Raw genomic sequence first — 22,279 nt, forward strand, 5'->3', positions numbered from 1 at the left:
AACCCCACCTCCCCAGCACGGCTGGAGGCGAAGCGGGGCCGGGGCCTACAGGGCCGGGCCGGGGCGGCCCTTCTTTGCGCAGGGGCGGGCGGCAGCCCCAGTCCGCTGGCGGGCACCGGCCCCAGCCCGCCGAGCAGCGGCCCCGCCGCCGCCGGTGCCGGGTTTTTGGCATCCCTAATCGCGGCTGGCCCCTGTGATTGGCTGCGCGGCTCTGACCCCGCTCGGGCTCCCGGCTGGGCGGATAAAAGGGGCCTGAGCCGGGGGCTCCCAGGCATTCCCGGAGCGGGCACCAGGGACCGCTGGCCGCAGCATGACGGGCAAAGCGGGCGCGGCGCTGGTCCCCAGCCTGCCCAGCAAGCCCAAGCCCGACGGCGCGGCCGCCGCCCCCGCCGCCCCGCCACCGCCCCCGCCGCCCCCCGCGGCTGGGGTCAAGTCCAGCTCTGGGCCCACCCCTCCCCGCTGCACCGGCTTCGGCATCCAGGAGATCCTGGGCTTGAACAAGGAGCCGCCGTCGCACCCTCGGGCCGCCCTGGACTCTCTGCCCGCCGGGCACCTGCTGGCGGCCCGCTCCGTGCTCAGTCCCGCCGGGGTGGGCGGCGTGGGCATGGGGCTACTCGGGGCCGGCGGCATCCCCGGCTTTTACACCCAGCCCACCTTTCTAGAGGTGCTCTCCGACCCCCAGAGCGTCCACCTGCAACCCCTGGCCCGGGCCCCCGGGCAACTGGACAGCAGCCAGACGGCCAGCTCAGGTAGGCACGTCCCCGGCCCCCGGGGACCCGCCGCGCCCCACCAGCGCCGCCGCCCGCACCCGGTGTCCCGGTGGGAGGCCACTTGGTCGGCGGAGGAAGGGAGATTTCGTTTCGATCCCGAGGATGAGGAGAAGGGGGGGCGGGACCATATTTTCCCCCGTCCGGGGCTGCGGCCGCGGTCTGACGGCGTGGCCCGGGGCGCCCGGCCTAGGGATGCGCGGAGCCCCGTCGGAGTGGCCCCCCGCGACCCCGTGTCGTTGCCGGAGAATTAGAGGTCTTTCGGCATCCTTTTCCTAGACGGCAGCAGCCTGCCACAACTCTGCCTGCAGGCCCCGTTCCGAGGCCGCTTCGGGTCCTCCCAGAGCGGCAGGCAGCAGCGCCGGACCCTGGCTCCGGGGGCAATCCCCAGCCTCCCTCCGGCAGCGGCGCCCGTCCCGGGCCGTGCCTGCCGCTCCCGCCCGCAGCGCGGCCCGCCGAGCAGCACGGGGCCGGGCCGGGGCCGGGCAGGTGGTGCGGCGCCGCGGGCAGGAGTGGGACCGGAGCGCGGCCGGAGCGCGCATCGAAATACGGGTCCCTGATCCATCCCCCGGGTTCTCCTTCGGGCCAAAGGCTGCGGCACCCTGCTCTTAACACCCCCGGGCCGTGGCATCCCTGGGGAGCTGGGGGCCGCGGATAGGCACCATCTCCTCCCGGGGCTTGTTTTTGCTGGTAGCTCCATAAACCTCAATTTCTCCCTCCCCGCTCCGGTGTTTCTGCGGCGCAGTCCGGGATCCCCGGGCTGGGGCAGGCGGTCGCGGTTGCCCGGCCGCGGAGAGGGGGCTGCAGCTTTCCCATTTTCCTACGGTTTGGTTGAGCTCGCCGGGCTCTGCGTTTTAGCAGCGAGACAACAGCAGCCTCAGCAAACGACTCTGGTGGAGAGGGGCGAGAGCTAGAGCCCGGTCCCGGCCCGGAGCCTTCCCTGGCTGGGGCGGATCGCCCCGAGCTGCCCGCACCGGCAGCGGATCGGGAGCGGCGCTGGGGCCGCGCTGGAGGGAGCGGCCGGCGTCGGGGCCCGTCCGCGGCGCGATCGCAACGAAATCTTCGGCCAGAGCCGGCGGAGGGAGCGGAACCGGAGGGCCTGGCCCTACCCGGGGGGTCTCTGGCGGGGAGGGAGCCCCAGTCCATAGCCGCTGCCTGTCTTTCCGCAGATTCCGAGGATGTTTCCTCCAGCGACCGAAAAATGTCCAAATCCTCCCTAAACCAGAGCAAGAAACGAAAGAAGAGGCGGCACAGGTAAGACAGCGGCGGCCACCCCGCCCGCTCCCGTCGCCCCAGTTCCCAGGAAACCGGCCACCGGCTTGGAGCAAAATACTCTTCCCGGCACCGGCCGCCGGAGCGCCGCGGCGCCCCTGCGGCTTCTCCACCGTGTTCTTCCCTTTTTTCTTCCTCCCCGTCCAAAATAAATCGGATATGGGGACGTGCCTATAGGGAGCGGGGGATTCGACCACAGGTGTCGTTTTATTTAATTTTTTCTGGCTGCGGATCCAGGTATCCCGAGTCGCAATTCTGGGCAGCCCATAAGCATCTAGGTGGAATGCGGATCACCAGTGTTTGGAACGGAAAAATCGTCAACCTGTCAGAAATAATAAAAGCCGTTTCCAGCTCCACATACAGCAATCTTAATATTGGCTGTCAGCAAGACAGAATTCCTATCAATAATTTAAACATTTTATTGTGTAAAAATATTTATTTTGCCAATAGATTAAATAGTTGGGAATCAGAGACAGCCTGCAAAGAAGCTGAAGAAGGCTGGGAAACTGTTTAAGGAAACGAAGATCCACTTTGGGGTTTGGTTTCCTCTCAGCATGGTCAGGGTAATAGACTTTGCCCGACTTCTCCCGCAGTTAAAATGGAGTTGGTTCATTTGCACTTTACAAACAGAAACGAAAAATCCTGTGCTGGGTTCTGGCATTGCTGTGGCCAGAGCGCCAGGACAAAGGAAGGCCAAATACCATCCACTGAGGGTGATTTAAGAATAATTAAGTCAATCCTGCCACGATGCAGGAAAGGTGGATTAAAAGATGCTCCAGTGAAAGCTTAGCAGGATGAGGGGTGGAAGGAGACCGACTATCCCAGGAGACATCCTGCTATGTGTGCAACAGGAGACTCGGTCTGGAGGGCTCATTTCCAAACCCGTGCCCCTTCCCCAGGCAAATGTTCCCAGTTTGAGTGCTCTGGAGTAAGTATGAGCTCATTTTCTTTACACCCCAGACAGGGCTGGGTGATAACACAGCTGGGATTGGTGTACAGGTCCCGATCTGGATGAAAGATAGGAAACGAAATTCAGATTTGTTTTGGTTTTGGTTCTAGACGGAAACAGACCTGCAACGTTTGGCTGCAGTTGTATATTCTGTACTAAACAGTTAAGACCTCTAGTTGTACCAAGGAAGGATTGGGAGATGGCTGGTCAATAGCCTGCAAATAGCTGCAGGATAAAAAACACCAAAAGGGGCAGTGGATTGTGAACTGCAAAAGGGACAGGGGCTACCCGGGGATGAGCTAAAAAGGGAAAACTTCAGCTGAATGTCAGCAAAACCTTGCCGCTAGTGAGCCTGGACAGGCTTCCACTCTCTTGTCAGAGGAAGATGGAGAGAAATGCTTGAAATCTAAACTGGATCAAAATTGGAATAATTTTTCCTGTGGTCCCAGAGAGAGAAAATACATGATTCAGTGTGTTTCTGCTGTCCCTAGAGTTCACAGATTTGTCAAAGTTGAAGAAAAACTGTTTGAAAGGAGAATGGATTTAAGAGTGAATTTAAAGAAGGGTCTGGTTGCAGGCAGGTCCCTTGCATTTGCATGCTGCTTTTGTTAGTAATATTATTGATCTGGTTGAATCCTTTTCATTCTGTATAGCAGAGGATATTTCTTAGATTTTCTGTTTATGCTCTCTGGAACTGAAAGGCTTTTCTGAAATTTGAGTGTATTTTAGAAAAAGACTCTATTTCCTTTTTCCTTCTGGGAGATACATGTTTCTTAGATTGATAATGTTTATTCATTTACTTTGCACAAAGGCTGCAATTCGTTGTTGGGTTGAGGGTTCTTTTATTTTGGTTTGGTTTTTTGGTTGAGGTTTTTTGTTTGCTTTGGCTTTTTAGTTGCTTTTTTGTTTTGGTTTTGGTTTGGTTTTTGTTTGGTTGGGGTTTTTTGTTTGTTTGTTGGTTGGGGTTTTTTTGCCATTGCAGTATTGTTAGCTTTTATCAAAAATTGTACTTTCTGTACTGGAGGAGTTGAAGGGTGGGAGTTTAAACCCTCAGGGAGTGGAAGTGGTCCGAGAATTCTCATCCATCTGCTGGAGAAGGGCTTTCATCTGTCTCGGCTTTCCAGCTGCTGATTTTTCAATTTGGTTGTCCCGAACTGAGAACTGGCTGCGCAGAGGCGGGCTGGGCTGCTGCCTGCCAGGGCGGTCCAGGAGGATTTCTAAAGGATAATGGGGTAATGCGAACTGGCAGGGAGCAGCTAATGGGATGTCGGAATGGAAGCAACCAGGGTAAAGGCAGAGGAAGGGAGCTGGTCCTGACTCCTGTGGGGAAAGACTGATGAAAAGTGGTGGGTTAGGGTGGAGAAAACATTTGGAGAATTCATCCAAGGACTGAGACTGAAGGTGAAAGGTTATTTGCTCATGGAGATTGAAGAGGCTAAGGACCAGCAGCTTGGAAAGGGCTCAGCACCTCTCCAGACGGGGTGCTGAGGAGATGCAGCTTCATCTCAGTGTGGTGATCCTCACAAGAGGCAGCAGAGTCTGAGATGTAAGATCAGCTGCCATCGCTGCGGGTGCTTGCTGCTGGGGAGGGTCCGTCTCCAGAGGCAAGTCCCTGAAAGGGAAGGTGATTTGTAACTGTTAAAAATGCTGTCTTCTGCCATTTTCTGGTTCTCCTTTCACCCTGGCACTTGACCTTTTGTGCACAGAAACGCAGGAGGTGGGGAAAAGTTATGTGTTAGCTGGTTACCCAGGTTTCACTGGTTTCAGTGTCTATTTCTCTGACTCTTCATCATCTTTGCTGCTTCTTGTTTTTGATCAAAGAGTTTTACTCCCCTCAGGACAATCTTCACATCCTATCAACTGGAGGAGCTGGAAAAGGCCTTCAATGAGGCCCACTATCCTGACGTATATGCTAGAGAGATGTTGGCCATGAAAACAGAATTGCCAGAAGACAGGATACAGGTAATCATATCTCTTGGACCCCCTTATTGTGCTGCCCTCAGCCATGTTCATCGCTCCGTGAAGAAAAGGTAGTGGCATGGGAAGGCTGACATTTTTCTGAATAAACTTCCCCAGGCTGTCCACTCTCCTGCTTTTGATGGGTGGGCAGACAGATCAGCTATTCTTGGCAGATTTGTATTTGGTGTTTGTATGTCGACATGTGCTGTGCATGGTGTGTTGTACCAGTGATTTGGAGTGTGTGTAACAGAGGGAATCCTAAATCAGAGGAGGACAACAGGTGTGCAAAAAAAGATGATGATGTTTCAAGGTCTTGGTAAAGGCAAGAAGAAAGCCTCTCAGAGACCATGTCTGGATGGGCATTGCTGAAGGGAAAGAGCTCATCTCTGCTCCTTTGACCACAGAAGGATGCACAGGGATGGCACAGGCAGCTAGTACAGCTGTGGGTAGGATGCAGTGTGGGAATGATGGGTGAGTCCCACTGAGATGTTTGCACCATGTCTGTCTGCACTTTGGCTGTATTTGCCTCCTCAAGTGAAATTTCCCTGAAAGTTTCTGGGGATAATTTTTTGTTATTTTTTTGTTAATCTGTTAAATTTTATTAAGTTAACAGCTTTTAACATTAAGGTTTTAACTGCATGTCAGTCCTGTCATGCCACTGTGAGGAGGTAGAATAAGGTGGTGTGGAATATCTCTGCGGTGTGGTGAACCCTCCAGCAGGAAGGAGCAGCCTGAGCTGCAGGGCTGTGCCAGGACCAGCCTTTGGTATGCATTACAGCGAGAAAGCTGGAGAAGACTTAACAGCTGATGTTTACAGTGTGGGAGGCACACTGGACAGAGTTAACATGACATTCATGAGGGTGGGCTCCAGCAGCTTGTATTGCCTCATGACTTGCTCCCATCAGGTTTCTACATAAGGCACAGGTTTATAATGGCCAAGCCTTGAGCAGGTGGTGCAAGTGGTGGTTCTGGTCTGGCTGGAAGTTAAACTGTCCTGGTTCTCCACACAGTGGCAGTGGCTGGTTGCTGTGACTGGTGCATAGCAGTTTCTACAAGAGACGTTGTCCTGTGTGCCATGCGGTGTTGGGAGGGCCCTCGTTTCCGTGGTTCCTCCTTCTGTTCATCCCTCATGCACGCCTAGCACCCACCGAGCTGCGTCTTGAGCCTGTGCTCTTTCTTTGCTGAAGAGATGGCCCAGGAGGCTGCTCCCTTGTGGGTTTGGAATGTAGCTCAGAGGGCAGTTGGCAGGATAACGCTGATGCTGGAAGCTGCTGAGGTATGACCCCATGCAGGGACAGGAAGATCCTCTAAAACAAAAGTGTAGCCTTTTTTCCCTCTTCCTGAGCCCCCCTCACCACCCTTATTCTTGTGCTCAATCAAAAATTACATTTTTATAAAAGCAACTTGTGCTTATCCCATTGACCTGGCAGGATTCCTGCTGATCTAACAGCTTGTAGATAGCCTGTGTGCTAACAGGATTTCCACAAATCTTCAGAAATAATGGCCCATCATCTGAAATCCTACCTGGTACATTAGGATTTTGCTCTGAGAAACAAGCCCCTATGCTCTGCCTCTAGAAAGAGTGAGTTGGATGGAGGTTCACTTCTCCACTTGTCACCCTGTAGGACATCAAGTCAAGAGAGGAGAGACTGTTGGGAGTTTATTGTTGCCTACAGCCACCATTTAATGCTGGGCTGGAAAGAAGATCCTTTGATTTCCCCTGAAAGACCTTTTCAAGGAAGAGGTTCATCTAGTGGCACCATGTATGTTGAACTCCAGAGGCCCAATTTCTCTGGCCAGAGCTGAGTATTCACTATGTGTGAGGTGAAGTGAGATGCTATGGGAGGCAGTGTAGAGCTGACAGTGCATGTACTGCTGCAGCACCCCAAGCACCCTTCTAGTGCTGAGCGTTTTAACTGATTTGGAAATGAATAGTGGGTAAAGTATCTTGGCTGTCACTGACTTGTCTGCCCAGTCATTCTGCAGCTGGCTAATGAATAACTGCCTACTTTTCCTGTATTGCAGCTTTTAAACCTAGGGGGGCTCCTTACTGTGACCCCTCTGCTCTTGAGATCAGGTTAGACTTGGACAGCAGAAGCACCCCAAGGTATGGCTGTTCTGAACATCAGGTGTAACTAAGAGCATGCGTATTCCAGAAGAAAGTGCTTGTGAACAAGTTTTGCTGATCATGAAAGGGGAAATAATGAGAAACAACAGAATTTCTGTAGCATCTGTTGAGCACCCTGCCAGGGTGAGCATCAGGCTCACATAGCTGTCCTGAGCGCCACTGTTCCTTCCAATAGGTCAGCAATCGATTGTCCCTTGCCACACATTCTATGAAATTTCCTTGTCCGTATTTTTTGTGTGTGACAAGCCATGGCCAGGTATTCCCAACTGTGATCATACTTCTTGATATTTTACCTCATATTCCTTTCCAACTTTAGACCTTTTTGTTATGACCCTAATTCTTTCCCCTGGTTATAAAGTTCACACTCTTTAAATAAATCTGAGATATTTCTTCTCCTGGCTGTCACTCTTGTTTTTCATCATTGCTTAAGCAAGTTGCAAAGATCTTTCCTTAAATCATCCTTCATAAATCCCATGCTCATCTCTTGATCATGTGGTTGTTCTTACGTGAAGCCCATCCTGCCTGTCAGCCTTCCTGGAGATAAGGGACCACATGCCTGCAGCCGCATGCCGGGTGTGTTCACACCAGTTCAGCTTGTGGGCCCTTGCAGAAATAGCCTTGGATTACCACTGGTCTGCTTGCTTCCTTATTTGTTTATTTCTTTTTATCTAATTCAGTCACTTCAAACTTCTTTTAGACAGATTTTTTTTTTTTATGCTTGGGATTTCCCCTTCAGTGTTCTGGGTTTCATATGTAATTTTGTTAACTTTGGCTAGCAAGCATAAGAACAGACCTAACAGCTCTGACACTGGCAAGAGGTGGATGCTACACAGGGCAGCTATCTAGTGATACCGAGTACTTTTTCAGTCTCCTGGGATTTTAAATATCTTAATATCCCATGGCAAGAATTTCTGCAGCAGAACTGCCTGAGTGCAGTAAATCTTGCTTTGAATCTTTTAGCATCATTTAATGCCCCTTGGAAGAGACAGCTTACAATGAATCTTTATTCCCATCTTCATAATATTTATAATTTCACATAGTTGCATTATTTTCCTTGCATGAGTTTCCAGTTGCCTGAGGGAGCTCTATAGTTTTCCATTTTCATTGTAGCGTGCAGTTTCTCTCATCTTTCAACATTCGTCTCTCCCTCCTGTAGGTCATTAATGAAAGTGTTTTCTAATATTGCTGTGAGCATCACATGTTGTGGACTTCTACAGCATTTCGGGTGGTTTCCCACTGGATCCTCACCTAAGAGTGATATCTACCCCTTATTTTCATTCATGGAATTATTTCTTAGGAGGTATTAGTCAAAGAGAAAGTAAATCACCTATGAAATTTGATGTGAAAGTGAAATTCAAAGAGGGCAATTGAAAGAATGATATATAGGAACTGCTTGCAGGAAAAGCCTTCAGCAGAACAACACAAATAGCCATCAGTGGCAAAGAAAGTTGCTGGTTTAAGAGAACATTGAATCCAGGAAAAATTATTCAAATCCTCCATTTAAAGAGAAGATGAAAGTGTATTTTTTTTCCAAGGCAGATACACACTGTGTGTGTCTTACTCCCACAGTGAGCTGGCTGCTCCTGGAAGGAAAATGAGCATCCTCCCATTGGGTAGCATGGGAAAATAATTTTTTTCATAGTGAGATAGTATGCATAAGTCAGATCAGATGTCACTGTGGCCATTTTGGAAGGTACTTGAAAAAGACCACATTAATCAATGTATTTGAAAGAATATTTGTAGGAGTTGAACTGCCAGCATTGGAATAAACCCAGACTATTCTGTAAAATCCAAGAGAGGTAAGTAGATTCCTGTGGGGAAATATATCCTTAATAAACATTATGAAGTATTAAAAATGTCCTGAGGCTGACAAATACTGCAACATCTGACTTAAATAGCTGTTTCTCATAACAAATACTCTTAAGTGTAATGTGTAGATTTTAGATAAGTTATCCCTATTGAATTTATTAATATGTAACAGTTCCAAACTTTAAACAGAGTAGTTACAATGATAAAGTTCAGGAAGAGTTTGATTTGGGATTATTGAAATGATTGAGTATGTCTGTCCTTAAAGTATGTCTCCTACTGATCAAACAAAGTGATTAATCAGTGTTTCAAAAAAATAAGATCCTGACTGCTATTACAGGGACATTAGAGTTAAGGGAGATAATCAATTTTAAAAGGTAATAAAACTGTTAATATTGTCAGTTCTTGTTGTTAAAAGATTGTACAGTAATTATTGGATGACAAATTTTGGGACAAATAAAATTGCTCTCATAAGCCAAAGGAATCCCAAGAAGAGGCTGGTGCTGTGTGTGCGGAGTGGGGATTGTGCATCCAACAGGCTTTGACAGGCAGCTAAGAGGCCAATTTTGGCTAAAAACAAAACAAGGTCAACTAAATCTCTAATTGAAAAACTATTGGTTTATCTATCAGATTAACACATTTCAGTATCACTGTGAAGCTCTTTAGGAGTTGAACAGGGATGGAGGAATCAGGAGGAGTAGTCATTTAGAGGGAAGCAAGTACCAAGAGTATTTTGCAAGGACAAGAGGCTTACCTTGCTTCAGTTTTGCAAAAAGGTTCTCTATTTAGAGGTGAACATAATTTGAAAAGGCCTGAGGATCCTGTACTGCACTGAGTATGAGCTCAGGAGTGAACCCACAGAGTCCCCTCAAGAAACATGACAGAAAACATGAAGGAAAAATCAGTTTTATGCAGCTTTAGCAGCCCTGGCTTCTCCCTTTCCTGTCAGCTTTTCCTGCTTGCTGCAGAGTGCTGAGTTGTAGTCTGAATCCCATGGTGTAAGTATGGAATGCTGCGATTGCTCCATGCAGCTGGTGACCTTTCCTGAATCTGTGCCTGGAATGGCCGCCAAAGGATTTCTTAGTGCTGCAGAAAGTAGTGGTGGTGTTGGATTTTCTAAGCTTATCACTATTACTCTAAAAAGTGAGGACCTGTCTACTCTTGTTAAAATTTTGGGTGACTGTCACATGTTGAACAGAGAAAGGCCAGCATGAGGCACACTGCCAGTGGGTTCCAACTGGCATCTCTGTACAGCACATTCACAGGGACCATGTAAGCTGGAAGGAAATTACTGGAATGGTTAGGGTTGTTGGAGGTAGATTACCAAGGTGAAGGACAAGCCGAAAGTGTTGCTATTGTGTGAGCCAACCATTTCAAAATATATTTATTTTAAGAGCCCTGCAAGCAGTTAATCATAAAATATAGTTGGGCAGCTAGTGCTGGCTACCTTTGCCAATAATTCCTGAGCACTGGGGCAAGCCATGACTGTGTGATACCAGATAAGTGTCATTAACTTCCCCTATGCTTCTAGAAGTGTAGAAAGTATACAAGTGAGAGTAATAAAACTAATCAAACTTAGTGGTTTAGTGAGAATATTATTATGAGTTTTTCTCGTGGCGTATGGTGCATCTCTGCCTTCATGTCTTTAATTGGTATGTTAGGAGTTCATCCACTTTTCTGCCTCTTCAATAACATGCTTGTTTAGTTGATCTAAATTCATATTCATTTCCATTTTTCAATTAAGAGTTGTTTAATTTGGCCCTTTCTCTAATGGATTGTTTTCATTACCCTTTATCTATGGCCTGTTTTCAGCCCATGTGCTAGAACTTCGTTTACAAGTTAATTACCAGAGCTGCAAACAGAGGGGCTGGGTGATGGGCAAGAGCAGGGGCCCAGGCAAGCCTTCCCAAAGGGATTCCTGTCTGAAAAGTCTTACACTACATGCTTTTGGACAGAGAAAGAAAATGTGGCAGGAGAAAAGAAGGAAAATGGAGGCCCGGGAATGACACTTCAGTTTACTGGAAGCGGGGACTCTCCTGCTTGTTGCTAGACCATGCAGATTGCCTGCTTATATTGTGGGATTTACCCTGCTACAGCTGGGGCTGTTAGGTGCAGTTTTAAAAGGTCTTTTTAGTACAGAGGTGGAGGTATAGAGTTATGAATATTTTCTTTACCCAGGTACTGCTTTATCCCTCTATGTTCAGTTCCTGAGTTGCTTTAGCCACTGACCAATTTTCTGAATGGGACAGAAAAACAAATAGACCCAAACTTGCCTGTTCTTGCCTTCTGCTCTGTTCTTGCAAGATGTTTATGACTGTCCCATGATAAGGGACTGTGAATTTGATGTGCTCCTCCACAGTATTGGGAGGGAAACAGGACTCTTGACAGTGACTCTCCTTGTTCTCTCCATGGTTTGGAGACACTCTCAGCAAGGATCCAACACCTTCAAGCATCGGGGCACACGAGTTCCCTGTGAAAGACAGGCGGGCAACAAAATATGCTGAAGCCCATTTCTGTGGAGTGCCTTGGCAGAGGCTTTCCCCATCATGTCCAAGAGAATCAGGAATGGCTCTGCAGGCTTGATGCCAGGCTGTGACAACTCTTCCCTGCATTCATCCCCTCATTTTCTTAACAACTGTAGTTTAAGGCTACTACTTCTCTGAGTTAGCTTAAGCATTCCAGTTCCTCGATCACTTTAGCTCTTCTGGAAATACTACCCCAAATCCCTGTGCTGGCAACACTTGTATTCACTCCTTCACTTAATGATGAACTTTCTTTTCTCTCTTCTGATACCACTGCAGTTTTTCACAACTGATTTTAAAGAAATAATTGGTCATCCCAGGAATTTCAGTAGTTAATTCTTCTCCAGCCTTATGATGGCAGAGGGGCCAGCTGATGGTTGCGTTCATGTTTTCCTTTAATGACCCCTTATTACAAAGTTTTCCTCCTTTCCTGACTTTGAATAGAGATTTTTCTAACAGTTCAATAACACAAGCACTTTAGACACTCAGTTAATTTACTCTACCCTTTATTTCTTAATGGATCTATTTCTCTCTGTAGTGTTTTTCTTTTACCCTGATAGATCTCAGCAAGTTCTTCTGATTCTTCTCTGGGAGCACAAACCTGCTCTGCTTTTTCATTGCCCTTCTCTGTGGGTGTTCTGAGTTGGGTTTTGCCCAGGCACTGTTGAGCAGTCCAGTCCTCAGCAGACAGACATATCAAGAACCTCCATCTCCACATGCATGAGGCTGGCAGGTCCTTCTGTGGAGCAGAAAAGAGGAACTGAGCTGGACAACAAACTGTTTCTACAGTATCTTACAACAAATATGCCTTCCAGAGGTCACTTTGTCAGAGGCTGTGAAAAAGCATTAGGTGCTCTTCTGTCTACCCTGAGTGTTACTGTCCTGGGAGCAGCAGCAAGAGGTGTTCAGTTTAGGACCTGCCTGGTGTGAGAAGCACACTTTTCTCCCTACTTTCTCTTTCAGCTGGTATCTGGTAGGCTCCCAACTGTGAGCAAAGGCAGAGCTGAAACTATGGCTGCAATGTTGTTACTAGAGCTTTCAGCTGCAGCTTTCTCTTCAAAATTGTAGGAAGGGAATGCAAGCCAAGCATTGCTTGTATGTTGTCACAGCTCGTAGCTGTGTTGTTCAGGCAGGCCAGCACAGCCAGGCTGCCCACCCGTGCCTCTGGGAAGCTCTGGTTCTCCTGCAGCTTCGGGATCCACATGGTGAAATACCTTCTCACTCTGCTACTCTTTCCTTCCTAAAGACGCTGCTTGGCTCACCCAGAGGGAGGGCTGAACTGTGAGTGTTGCTGAGAAAAAAAATTCTTGGAAGGATCTATCCATCCCATCCATGTGAGCATGCATGATAAATACCTGTGCCAGTCACTGCTCATAGCCAGATGTGCCAGTGATGTCTATTCCAAGATAACTTGCTTTATGTCCATCACATCGTTCTGCTGTCTCTGGATCCCTTCACTGCCAGCCTTCCAACTCAGAGTGCCCCATGACTGTCACTATGACAACTGCCATTTGTTAGCTGACTGGATCAACTTCTTCAGCTTATATGATGACCATGACTGAGATCAAGGCTCAGTGTCTAAGTGACAGGTAAGGGAGGGTCCCAGCCTGAGAGATCTTAGCTCAGGTGGACTAAGCATGGGGATACCTGGAAATGTGCTGGTGAGCTCAGATGTCCTGTCCTGGTGCAAGTAGCATCCCTGGACAGGCTGCGTGTTGCCAGCTCTGCAGGTCACACCATCAGCTGTGCTGGTGCCTGAGCTGGTGGTGTTGGCTGCAGGCATCAGTGGCACAGCAGCAGCCAGTGCCTGGAGCATCAGCTTTCTGCAACTGGAAGATGTCATGTGAAAACCCCTGGAGTTGTGAATTACCCAAAGAAGGTTAAGGGTACCCAGAGCTGAGGAACAAGTAGAGCCAGGAGCAGACGTGGTAGGAGTAGAGTGCTGAATGCTGGTGCATGGAAACTGATTACATCTTACAGCATTTTATAAAATTTCATGTTTGTATAGATAGCTTCCAGCTAAAGCTTCAATGGCCCAAGGATGCAGTGCATTAGTGAGCATGAGCTGTACCCCTTGGGGACTTTGCAGACTGTCCCCATGCAAGCAGGGATGGGCTTGTGCCTTATCTCAGGGAACAGTGGGCACCAGGTAGTACAGCAGACACCATCTCTTGCTGGTGTACATCTTCTGGTGCCTACATTTTTTCTGGAGAAGGTGAGAGAGCACCTTTGCCCTTTGCTTAGTGTGTACTGATAAAGGGTAAGGCACCATGGAGCTGATGCTGGCATGCAGGGAGCAGTCCCAGAGCACAGGCAGTGCTCCACAGCCTCAGAGGAATGCTGGCATCCCATGGTCTGATTTCAGTGCCCATTGAAAGGCATTGTGAAGGGAATGTGACATTCTCCTCTGACTGTCCTGGCTCACCTTCTCTAGCATAAAAGTGATAACGTGGTGTGTCCCTGCGTGATCACAGAGTGCATTACACATGGATGTTTATGAAGATTTATGCTAAGGTTTCCTCGGTGCTAGAGGACCTGCAGAGCAGTATTAGTGGGGGAAAAGAAGGCAAAATGAAATAATGCAGGCAGGATAGCAGCTTGGTTAATGGAGTCAGGTACTGTGATCACCCAAAGGATGGATGTGCGCTATCACCCTTTGTGACAGTGACAGATGTCTCCCTGGGTTTGTGTGGACTAGGATGATGACTGCACTCTTGTCAGCTTTCTTGTGACTGTCATGCATTTATAACCCTGATGTTTTCTTGTTTTTCATTCAGCATGTTAGGAAAAGAGGATTTGGGGTGTTGATCTGCCAAGTCCCAGCACATGGCAGCCTGTACTGTAGGGCCAACTAAGCTACTGGTCAGTTGGAATCACAGTGTGGCCGTGGTGAAGTCAACGTCTCAGAGATGCACTTGCTGTGCAGATGTGAGGCTCAGACTGTGTGCTGAACCACTGATCTCACCATACTGACCCTGCACATCATGTGCACACTTGTTTTTCTTTGGGGGAGATGGGATCCCTGCAGCAAATGAAACTGTTTGCTTTTGAAAGGTTACAAGAAGTGGAAAAACATGGTGCCCCATGAGGCCAGGTGAAAACCCCAGATTTACCAAGGGAACACAGTTTAAGACATGTTTCCTGGTCAAGTGGGATTTTACAGCTTTGGTTGCATAAGTCAGACTAATTGCAACAAATAGTTATACATGGCCCATGAAGTGCTTTTAAGAGCAGGATTCAGAGACAGGCCTAGCCTGCAGGACTGGTGGCATGGTAATATCATGTACATTTTTGCTGGGTGCCAATTAAGCCCGTATTCAATGAGCACCCTGTTACTCTTTTAGCTTAGAGGAGACCCAAGCTTGGATGAACCATCATGTCTTCATTCAAGAGGGATGAGTGCTGTCTCACAGCTCACCTTGTATCTCTGGTTGGACCTGTTAGCCAAGTGGGTCGGACAAAAATCCAGCTCTTATCAGGAAGGGCCCTTGCTATGTTGTGTACGGGAATTGCTCTTTCTGAAGTGAGCTCAGCAAGCTCTTTCCCTGTGTTTAGCACGAAGAGGGATGATGAGTCCTGTGATCAGCCATGCAGCCCATGTGCAACCTTTATTGCTCTCATTTAACTTCATAACCACTTTACACCAGCCATAGAAAGTGATGTCACCATAAACAGTACCAATAACTTTGACGTTACATTTGAAAAGACAGCAATAAACTGTTTCCAGGCTTACACGAGTGGTGCAGTCTCCACCAGCAGTCAGGAAGCTTTTCTGTAGTGATTGCTAAAACGGAAGGATTTGAGAAAGCCCCAGGGCACAATTGGAACTCATGCTCTCATGGCAGTCCATTATACAGCCCCAGTGCTCGTGGGTATGGGTGGGGTGGGGACATGCTCCAAGGAAGACATGAAGCCATTCTTTGCAGTGTTCACATCTTCCGACTGAACCCCACCAGGGCCACAGGTCCTGTCTGATATGAGGACGAGGACATCACTGTTTTTTCAGAGGAGGTTTTCATTTTAACCACTCTCATTGTTGAGTCTTGGGTTGGAGAGGGAGGAGGTAGAAAGGGAGAGGTGTAGGAGTCAGGAGAAACTGAGTGCTAAGACGGCAGCAGGGCCCCGGATGTGGAGGGTAGCTGAAGGTGTTGTCTGGTCTGCAGCTTGACCCCCCAAAGGGCTTCAAGTGGGTAAAGAGCATGCACCTGCATGTTCGTGTGCAGGGGAGATGGTCTCAGTGTGGCTCTGGGGGTATTGGGGTTTTGTCCCTTGCCTTAGGTGCTGTTCTGCCAACAGCTGTGTGCAGCTGCTCCCTGCAGCCTGGCAAAGGCATGTGTTGGAGTGTCTGTGTGTCCGTGTCGGTGTGTCCGCAGGTGCGGACGTGCATCTGCCTGTGGCCATCTAGTGGACACTCAGCTCGCGCTGCTCTGGGCTGGGACCGGCTTGCGCTCCACAAACCTCGCTCCTTGAAAGGCCCCTGTTGGAATGCAATATCAAAGGCAGGATGAGAGATTTGTCGAAACAAAATTTCACCATTATCTACCCTGGAATTTTCCTTTAATAGGTGAGGAATGCTTAGGCAGGGAAAATTTTTTTTTTTTTTAAATATTAGTAAGACAAAAAAATTCCAATATCAATTCTCCTGTCGTTGTACCCTAGCTTGGAAAGTAGCAGCCAAAAAAATGAGTATCACTAGTGGAAAATTTTAGTTTGAAACAAAACAGAAACAATACACAGGAACACCATAGATTTTAAAATATCCCTTTGCCAATTCAGATTTCTGGATTATGGCCAACCTCAGGGAGATTTCTCTCTTCAGCAGACAATGTTTCAGGCACTGATTAGGTAAACAAACTAACTAATATAATGAATGTGGATAACAAGGACGTGTCAAGTCTCATGTCCCCTTGCAAAATGAGAGATTTCTCCTCCTACAATTTGCTCTTCTGCATCATCAATAATCCAAAGAAGCATCACTCGTCATTTGTGATTCAGAGGAGGAAACTGGCGAGGTTATCCTTGCCAGCCTTGACTCCAAAACCCCCACTCCAAAACACTTGCAACTCTGTAGTCAAGTACGGAGTGCCTGAACTTTTATTGCTTTGCACAGTGGGCACTGGAGGTGAGAATTAGGTGATGATTAAAGTTAGAAACATTCCCATTTATAAGGTTTTGCAATACTGCGAGACAAACCTGTCCACTTTACTCTATTGTCCATTTTTGGAGGATAGACTTCCTGGAACAAGCTTCCCAGGTTTCACAAAGGGTGTTTGTGTGAAAATAAAGAGGTGTGAAACTTCTTAAGGTGTAGCATGTTGGTCCAAAAGACACCTCTGCACATCAGATTGTGACAGCTTTGCACAAGCATGTGACATGCTTCAGTCTAAAATTAATCTGAAGGTTTCACCACTGCCCATGAGATGTGGAAGCAGAAACACAGTCTTTTCACCATACCCTGGGCTGTGCAACAGACAACCAGACGAAAACAAGTGAGAAGGAGGGTGCACAGTGCAGAGCCACGTCAGTAAAGTGTTTCACAAAGCTGAGCCAATCCACGGGGTGGGAAGGGGCAAGAGGAAATGTGGACAAACCTAGACATTGTTTGAAGCAGACCAAATTTTACAGAGTTGGAGGAAGCTGTAGAGTAGATATCTCCAAGCAAGGACAATAAGCAGCCAAAGAATACCAAAATCACAAGAAATGTGTAAGGTGAGTAAAGCGCAAGGGTGAAACCCTCTCCCAGAAAAGTGAGGTGCCAATAATAAATAACTGCATATTTGGATGTTGTGGCTGATGTACCACACAGCTGAAAATACCTCTGAATTACTAAAACCACCACGTAATTCAGCTCAGAATCAAGGCATGTGAAAATTTTGGTAATATATCGATAAATTTGAAGAAATCAGTAATATCTTCACCTAGAGGAAAGCCTCACTGATGGAGCCATCCGAGTGAGGACAAAATCATGAGAACAGGACACAGGGGACAATTGTGATCTGAAGTGGCATGGCGGCTGCCAGTGCCGTGCTGGAGCTCATTGCTCAGTGCTCCTCAGAATGAGCTTGTCACAGAGATGCTTGACTGGGATCTGATCCCAGTAATACTCAGTATTGAGCACCATTGGTTTCACTTAATTTCATGCCTCAGATGAAGATATAGTTCCTGGTATTAAAGCAAGATGGTCAGTCTTCCTGATTTCTGTTCTGTTAAACATTCTGGGATTTCAAACTTTCATTTTTCCTAATCAAGACCAAGAGGAAATTCCCATCAAGTGACAAAAATTGGTTTTGGAAATCTCAGAGTGATCTTACTGAGACGTTGATGCAATTTTGATTTTCTCATTTGGTTTTAAAGCATAGATTTTGCATGTCTTAGGTGGCTGAGATTAAAATACAGCATTCAGAAGAAAGCTATAGATAATTTTGATTACACTTCCACTGGCTGGACACAGTTTTTCCTGTGCTATTGAATCAGCATTTTTTGATTGAAAATTTTCTACCAGCTCTAGTCAAAATTGGGCTGCCAGCTGGCAAAGCTTCTGCTACTTCCAGTATTTGTGTATCACTGCCATGGAGAAGGGGATGCTCCAGGGTTTAGAGGCAGTGGGCAGTGCTGGGGAAGGCTGACACCTGGCCAGGGAAAAGGGAAGAGGAGCATGAGGCATGGGGAAAGATGTTAGAGGCATCAAGACAGGAGGGAGGAGAAAGTGGTAAAAGCATCAGTAAAGAGGCGACTGCAGCTCTGCACCCTGTGCTCTGGAAATGGGAGGATTGCATGACCTGGAGTGAGACCCCTCTGCCAGCATCCTGCTGACTACACAGCCAAGCAAACCCATGTATTCACAGAGGCATGGAGGAGAGGGTGAAGAGAGGAAGCTCTGCATTCCTGAGGGTCTTTGCAGCAATCTCTGGTCCAGGGGTTACAGATCAGCAGTATGAAAGTGTAAATCAGACCATTTATCATGCAGAGGAGGTGACGTGGTGAAGCAGCCTCCTTCCTTTGCCTGGTAAAATCCTCTCTGACATGCACAGAGTGTCTTCTGCTGGGAGAAGCTGGGATCACAGCTGGTGGGACCACCACCCCACCCATTCCACAGAGCTCTCTGATGGAGCAGGCTGGCTGGGCTCCTGGGAGAGGCGAAAGCTGTCTGTCACCAGTGCTAGCAAGCCAGCCACCTGCCTACCCTGCAGCTCTGTCCCCACCATAAGGCTTCAGTGCTGGGCAGTTCTCCTCTGCACAGGTAGAAGAGATGATATTGCCTTGCCAGCTGAGACCAGGACATCACTCCACGGCATCAGTCTTACGGTCCCCATGGCAGAGCCGGGGGACTGGCACAGACTCCCAGTGCTCCCCACTGCAGCTTGAGCTCCCCCACAGCGACAAGTGGTGGGGACAAGAGAGGGTTAAGCTGTCAGCTCTGTAATGTTAAACAGGTGTCAAAGGCACCTCCATATATCTGCAGATTGAAATCAAATTCTTTGCAGTATAAAAAGATAAATTACCCAGGCGATTCCCGCCTCATCCCACTCATCAGGCCAGCGCCAGACGGCAAGCAATTTTTTTTTTTAATGTGCTAACGACCTAATCAAGCAATCAAGTCGGAGAAGATTGCGGAGTGACCCCGAGCATCCATCTGCCAGAGAGACCCCGACATTCATTTCCATTCTGCCGTGTACTTTCTGGGAAAGGGAGGGAAAAAAATAGAAAAGAAAAAAAAATCCTAAACAAATTAACACCCAATTTTCTGTCAGTCTAATTAGTTAAATGAGGAGGTGTTTGGGGTGTCCACGGGGAGGGAGGGACTGCCTCTCCGAGAGGGGCCTGGTAACTCCATGGCATTAATTAGCGCAGGTCAATGGCGTGGTTCCCTGGGGACCAGCTGCTTTAATTTCCCGTGATATTTCAGTGCCTGAGGCCCATCGATTCAAACTGAAATTAACTTATTTTTCAATCAGGCCTGGGTTGCCCCTGGGGCTGACTCTTCCTTTGCCTCCTTCTGAATAGACCTCAAGCAATTTTTCATCTAAAGCTGATGCCTCTGCTCAGGGGGAAGGGAGGGGAGCCGGGGAGGGAGGAGGGCGAGGGAGACAAGAGGAATGGAAATCGGAGAGAGAGCACTAATAGATTTCTGCGAGTATCACCCCCTCCCTGCCATTGCTGCCCGCCTCTCTGCTCACTGCCCCCCAGGTCACAGCTCAGAGATTATTCTGCCAATTTTCTGAGAAGATGAGGGGCTTTTCAAACTCGGAATTCAGGGTAAAGCGCACAGAGCAGCTTCCCCCTTCTCTCAAGCATCCACCCCCATCCCAGCCCTCCCTGCAGGCACCGCTGCCTTTAGGCCTGTACCACTGCTCAGACACATAGTAAATAATAAAAGAAAATCCCAGGCACAAGAGCCAAAAGCCACTAGAAAAAAGACGTTGCAATGGCAAATTAATTACATCCTGTGGAGAGGGATGGAACCTGCTTTCACACTTGGTCCTCGCCAGTCCTTCAGGGGAGGGAGGGAGAGATACCCAGTGTCTGTTGCATGCGGGAAGAGGTTGTATTGGCTTTGGGATAAGAATCCACCCATCTGCTTTCATCCTGCTGCAGAAGTACATGCATGTTCCCACACGGGAAGGGGACTGGCATGCCTTCTCCCTGCACAAAAACCATGTCCCTCCTTGTTGCCTGCTCCAGGTTTGGTTCCAGAACCGCCGGGCCAAATGGCGGAAGAGGGAGAAATGCTGGGGCAGGAGCAGTGTGATGGCTGAGTATGGGCTCTACGGTGCCATGGTGCGTCACTCCATCCCGCTGCCTGAATCCATCCTCAAGTCTGCCAAGGATGGCATCATGGAGTCCTGTGCCCCTTGGCTCCTGGGTAAGAGAGCAGCTGCTTTCATGGGCGATGGCGAATGGGTAGAGACGGGGGATGTGAGGAAGAAATCAGTCACGCTGAAAACAGGTGAAGGGCAGCAGGGCAAGAGCCCCCCATCCTGCCACCCTTGATGCCTCCATCCCCCAATGACCCTTGTCAATAGGGTTTGACCACTCATCCCAAATTCCTATTGGACCTTGGATCTTGACCTGCAGAATCCGGCCAGGACACAAATTTGCCCCCATGCTCAGGCTAGTGCTAACCTTCACTTCCCATGGCTCAAGCATCCTTCATGCCCAGCTCTGAAGCAGGGGCTCCAACCCTTGCCCAAGGGAGGAGGTCATCCCAGTCTCACTCCTCCTGCCCTGTGATGCTGGATGGGGTGCTAGGACTCCCAAATGCTCCATCTTTGCCCCCAGTTCCAGGTGGAACACTCTGCTGCCTCCTCCTGGTCATGACACCTGGGGAAGCTGCATTTCTGTATGGTTTCCCTTGGTTTTCTGTGCAGACATGGAGGTAGCAGCTACCCTGTCACACTCCTGCTCTTTACTTCCTTCTTTCTGACCTTCCAGGCTGGTTCTGCCCCAAAACTAGTGTCTGGTATCTTGATGATGGGCTATGCTGTCTTTCTGTCTATGTGCAACTGAGAGAGGCAGAAGGGTGGTTGTAGTTTGATACAGAAATAGGCAATGAGGGATCTCCCTCCCCAGCCTCGGTGAAGCTCAGGCAACTATGCTGCTGTCTGACACCCTCATCTCCATGCAGGGACAAGTTAGCTTCAGGTTCACAGAAAGAAATGAAGGGGAGAGTAATTATAGACCGTTGGGACCAGCCACAGTCCACAGATGCTGCGCTGCTCCAGCAGGCAGCTGCCTTGCCTGGGCTGCCCTCGCGTGCGGGCCGGAGCAAGTGGCTTGCCGTGACTGCTGTGTGAAGCGAGGGTTTCTGCTTTTCCTTAATTCTGGCCTCTCTTTATCTTTGCTGTTTTCAGTTCAAGATGGCTTTCCCATGCCCAGGCGCTTTTCTAAACCCGAATACCAACAATTCTTTTTAGGGATGCACAAAAAATCTCTGGAGGCAGCGGCTGAGGCGGGGAGGAAGACAGAGGTGGAGCGCCAGGCCCTGCCCAAGCTTGACAAAGGTGACAAGGAAGAAAGGGGTCCGGATCCCAAAACCACCATTTCCCAGGAGGAACTGAGAGAAAACAGCATTGCTGCCCTCAGGGCCAAAGCTCAGGAGCACAGCACCAAAGTCCTGGGGACCATTGCCGGGGACACCCCAGCCCCAGGCAGGAAGCTGGAGACAGGGGAGGAGGCGGCAGTGGCAGAGGATGAGAGACAGACGGAGAAGTTGAACTCGTCGCAGAAGGAGGAGAAGTTGATCTAGGGGGAAGAGAGGTGGCAGAAGCCAGCCCCGACAGACACTGTGTCCTCTGGGGGCCGCGTCCCCGGCCACCCCTGCCAGGGAGAGTGGCACTGGTCTCCGTGTTTGGGGCTGCCTGGCAGGGGTGCCCACTGCCTGTTCCCCTTGAGAATACCCCTGCCCCTCGCTCCTCCACCCCACCAGGCCTTCTTCACCCCCCACCCCTTCCTTTTGGGGGACTGGGAAGTGTCACATCATCACTGCCACCAATGACACTAAGGCTCTGGTTCCTTCAGCCTCACAACTGGCTCTGGGGCTTTCTCCTTCTGCTGCAGCCCCAAACCCCATTTGCCAACCTGAAGCAAGCCTGTTCCTTGCTGCCATGCCTCTCCTTGGTGCACATCTCTGCCCAGTACTGCCCAGGCCCCTTCCCCTTGCGCCCTGTCCCACCGTGCCCCAGGCAGACACGCCACCTTCCCTTGGCCATCGCCTCTGCCTCTGGCCCAGGCTGCAGCAGGACAAGCCCGTGGCAGTGCTTGCATGAAAGTGATGACTATCCATTGAGGGTGGTTTGCACCTTCCATCGGTCTCTCCCTGCCCTGCACTGAGGTCTGCTGAGATGGGACTGCAGCTTTAGAGCAGTTATGTTTGACC

The 22,279-nt window shown here is 49.1% G+C and overlaps 1 protein-coding gene across 1 annotated transcript; it reads left to right on the forward strand.

The window, feature by feature from the left end:
• Window positions 1-310: 310 nt before the first annotated feature.
• Window positions 311-21,816, forward strand: VSX2 (visual system homeobox 2). The gene is made up of 5 exons (XM_069016003.1): window positions 311-749; window positions 1,937-2,021; window positions 4,827-4,950; window positions 20,086-20,266; window positions 21,318-21,816. Exons 1-5 carry the CDS (start codon window positions 311-313, stop codon window positions 21,647-21,649), a joined length of 1,161 nt encoding a protein of 386 aa, XP_068872104.1. The 3' UTR covers window positions 21,650-21,816.
• Window positions 21,817-22,279: the final 463 nt, after the last annotated feature.

This window comes from Aphelocoma coerulescens, chromosome 5 (assembly GCF_041296385.1).
Source record: "Aphelocoma coerulescens isolate FSJ_1873_10779 chromosome 5, UR_Acoe_1.0, whole genome shotgun sequence".
NCBI classification, from domain to species: Eukaryota; Metazoa; Chordata; class Aves; order Passeriformes; family Corvidae; genus Aphelocoma; species Aphelocoma coerulescens.